At 52.4% G+C, this 2,697-nt stretch overlaps 1 protein-coding gene across 2 annotated transcripts; it reads right to left on the bottom strand.

Annotated features, from left to right (window-relative positions):
* Positions 1–658: 658 nt before the first annotated feature.
* On the bottom strand, positions 659–2,242 carry H1-2 (H1.2 linker histone, cluster member). Of its 2 annotated transcripts, XR_004944973.1 has the most exons (3): positions 1,586–2,242; positions 1,016–1,176; positions 659–857 (listed from the first exon to the last, which is right to left on the bottom strand). XR_004944973.1 is itself a non-coding variant. In XM_036187311.1 (2 exons), exons 1-2 carry the CDS (start codon positions 2,218–2,220, stop codon positions 1,095–1,097), a joined length of 717 nt encoding a protein of 238 aa, XP_036043204.1. In that variant the 5' UTR covers positions 2,221–2,242; the 3' UTR covers positions 947–1,094. The 2 variants fall into 2 exon arrangements, 1 of the variants encoding a protein (XP_036043204.1); XM_036187311.1 differs by lacking the exon at positions 659–857 and having other exon boundaries at positions 947–1,176.
* Between the last annotated feature and the right edge of the window lie 455 nt (positions 2,243–2,697).

The raw sequence follows: 2,697 nt of genomic DNA, 5'->3' as shown, positions 1-2,697 counted from the left end.
TGAGTTCAAGGGCAGCCTGATGGACAGAGTTCCAGCACACCCAGGGCTACACAGAGAAACCCTGGGGGCTGGGGTGAAGGGGGAGATTTGGGGAAGGAATTAATTCTTATCCCCATTTGAAGTGTTATAAAGTTATCTGTTTACCAAACAATATTTGAATCCTTGTCCTGTGTTAAGTACCCTCCAGTTTGAATAGTTAAAAGACTATAATTCTACCTTAGAAACTACCAGAAAGACCCAAACAAACTTTAGATTTAGTCTCTCCATGGAATTTAGCCTATGGCAAACGTGAAACAAAAGCTGGGAAGAATTGAGAGTTTTCAAACAGTCCTGAGGGCATGGAGTGGGGAGGACGGGTCAGTTTACTATGCTTTGTACTAAAAAAGCTGTTTGTTCATTTAAACTGAGGACTCAAAAACACTGGGAGAAGGTTTTCCTTCCTTGATCTCCTGGTTTTCCCAGCTGATAAAATCTAGGGACACTGAAATAAATATTGGATCCATTGTGGAAATGCTTGCTGTGGTTCTTTAAAAGGCATACTCCCCACCTCTATAGGAAACACCAGCAATATGATCCAGACTCCCACAAAACCTGGATCCCAACTACCCTGCTGCGGGTATGAAAGAATCAAACAGTGAGTGAAAATGAAAGGCTTTTATTAGAAGTAGCCCAATACATCTTCAACAGATAGCCAGGAATTTACTCTTTACTTAAATATGTTGGACTGCACAGAGCATAGCAAGAAGCCTCAGTAAGTATGCATGCGAGGTCGGACTTTGGAGTCGACACGCATCTATAACTTATGCATTTCGGGAAGCCGAGGCAATGCCGGTTCGAGGACAATCTAAAATGACACCCTGTGTCAAAATAAGGCAAAGCAAGTCAAATAATCGGTAAGTCATGCACCTTAGGAGGGTAAAAAATTTAAAAAAAAAAAAAAAAAAAAATGGCTGACCAAGGTTGTGACGCAGTTCGACCCACCCTTCCCTGGCTGTAGCAAACAAACCGAAAGTACCAGACACCAGCCCCAGGTCCGGCATCACTGGGCGGGCGGGCCCTTTCCGCAGCCATCGCTTACAGGTCTTTAAAGGAAGTCAGATCACCGGCGCCGGCACCCGACCTTCTCCCACACTCGGAGGCACAAACACCCGCCAAAGACTCAGCACATAAAGCACCCTAGAAAAGAGAGCGGGATGCGTTTCTCCATGCAAGAAGCGAAAGCTTCGGGAGAACGCAACACCGACTGGCGCCCAATCAAACTGAGGACTAAGGTCCCGGGCGGGAGTGAGCCAACCCGCAGGCAGGGCGGAAGTTTCAAAACACAGCGCCAGGGGTTGCTCTTGGCTGCTGACAGCCATGGAAGGGTGCAGCCGGCACTTAGCCCTCCTCGGCCGCCCGCACAAGCATCGTTCTAGGCGAGCTAGGGAACCCCACCCCACGGAGCGCTGACTGGATTGCATCCCACGCAACCCACTTCTGCAGAATGCAAGGTGGGAGGGAGCTCTTACACAAATGTCACAGCTCTTCTAAGGGGAGTGGTGGCTCTGAAAAGAGCCTTTTGGGTTTAAGGAGGAAGGCAGCCTACTTCTTCTTGGCTGCAACCTTCTTGGGCTTAGCAACCCTGGGCTTGGCAGCCTTCGGCTTCACGGGCTTAGACGCGCTCTTGACCTTCTTGGCCTTGGCAACCTTCGCCTTCTTTGGACTCTTGGCCACTTTCTTGGTCACGGCAGCAGCCGCGGGCTTCTTCGCTTTCTTCGGGGTCTTCTTGGCGGCTTTCTTGGGCGTGGCGGCACCAGTCGCCTTCTTGGGCTTCTTGGCTGCGCCCGCGGGCTTCTTAGCCTTGGCCGCGCCTGCCTTCTTGGCTTTGGGCTTGGCCTCGCCGGAAGCCGCCTTCTTGTTGAGCTTGAAGGAGCCGGAGGCGCCGGTGCCCTTGGTCTGCACCAGGGTGCCCTTGCTCACCAGGCTCTTGAGCCCCAGCTTGATGCGGCTGTTGTTCTTCTCCACGTCGTAGCCGGCGGCCGCCAGCGCCTTCTTGAGCGCGGCCAGGGACACGCCGCTGCGCTCCTTGGAGGCGGCTACAGCCTTGGTGATGAGCTCGGACACCGGGGGTCCGGACGCCTTGCGGCGAGCCCCGGCAGGCTTCTTGGCAGCCTTCTTCTTCGCAGGTGCCTTCTCCGCTGGGGGAGCGGCGGCGGGGGCGGCAGGAGCGGTCTCCGACATGATGAGAATCCGAAAGTCAGGAACTAGTGGCAAAACGCCGATGGAGTAGCGCGGGCCCGGCCGCCGTATATATAGAGCGCAGGCGCGCGCTGATTGGTGCTCCGGCGGCCTGCCTGGCTGGCAAGCTCAGAGCAGCTGCGCTGCGCCCAACTTGTGTTTGTTACACTTCACAAAAAGGAGAAAATATTAAAATGTCTTGCACCAAATCTCTCGACTTTGGTCGGTAAAGGATCCGAGAAGCCTCAGGCTTCGGATTATCTGTTTATTTTTTCCTTATCCCCAAAGACAACTCACCTAGGAGTCCCTAACTCCCCCAACTCCAAAGGAAGTCCGGGGCAAATAGAGACCACTTTCTGTTTTTCTTCTAAATTACCTGGTCGCTCCTTTGCCCCTGAAAGTTCTTTTTCTCAGGGATTATAGGGCACATGCTTCCCTTAATTTAGGGACAAAAACGAAATGATTTCCGCCTAAATTTTC

The sequence above is a fragment of the Onychomys torridus genome, chromosome 5, assembly GCF_903995425.1.
Source record: "Onychomys torridus chromosome 5, mOncTor1.1, whole genome shotgun sequence".
In the NCBI taxonomy this organism is placed as follows: Eukaryota; Metazoa; Chordata; class Mammalia; order Rodentia; family Cricetidae; genus Onychomys; species Onychomys torridus.
The sequence above is the reverse complement of the archived record's forward strand: the minus strand, read 5'-3'. Positions and strand labels throughout refer to the sequence as shown.

Bases quoted from the DNA above. Each gene is read 5' to 3' on its own strand.
- H1-2 (XM_036187311.1), bottom strand. From the start codon at position 2,220: ATGTCGGAGACCGCTCCTGCCGCCCCCGCCGCCGCTCCCCCAGCGGAG. The intron at 1,177-1,585 runs GTAGGCTGCCTT...TCTCTTTTCTAG, and splicing joins AAGGTTGCAGCCAAGAAGAA to GGTGCTTTATGTGCTGAGTC.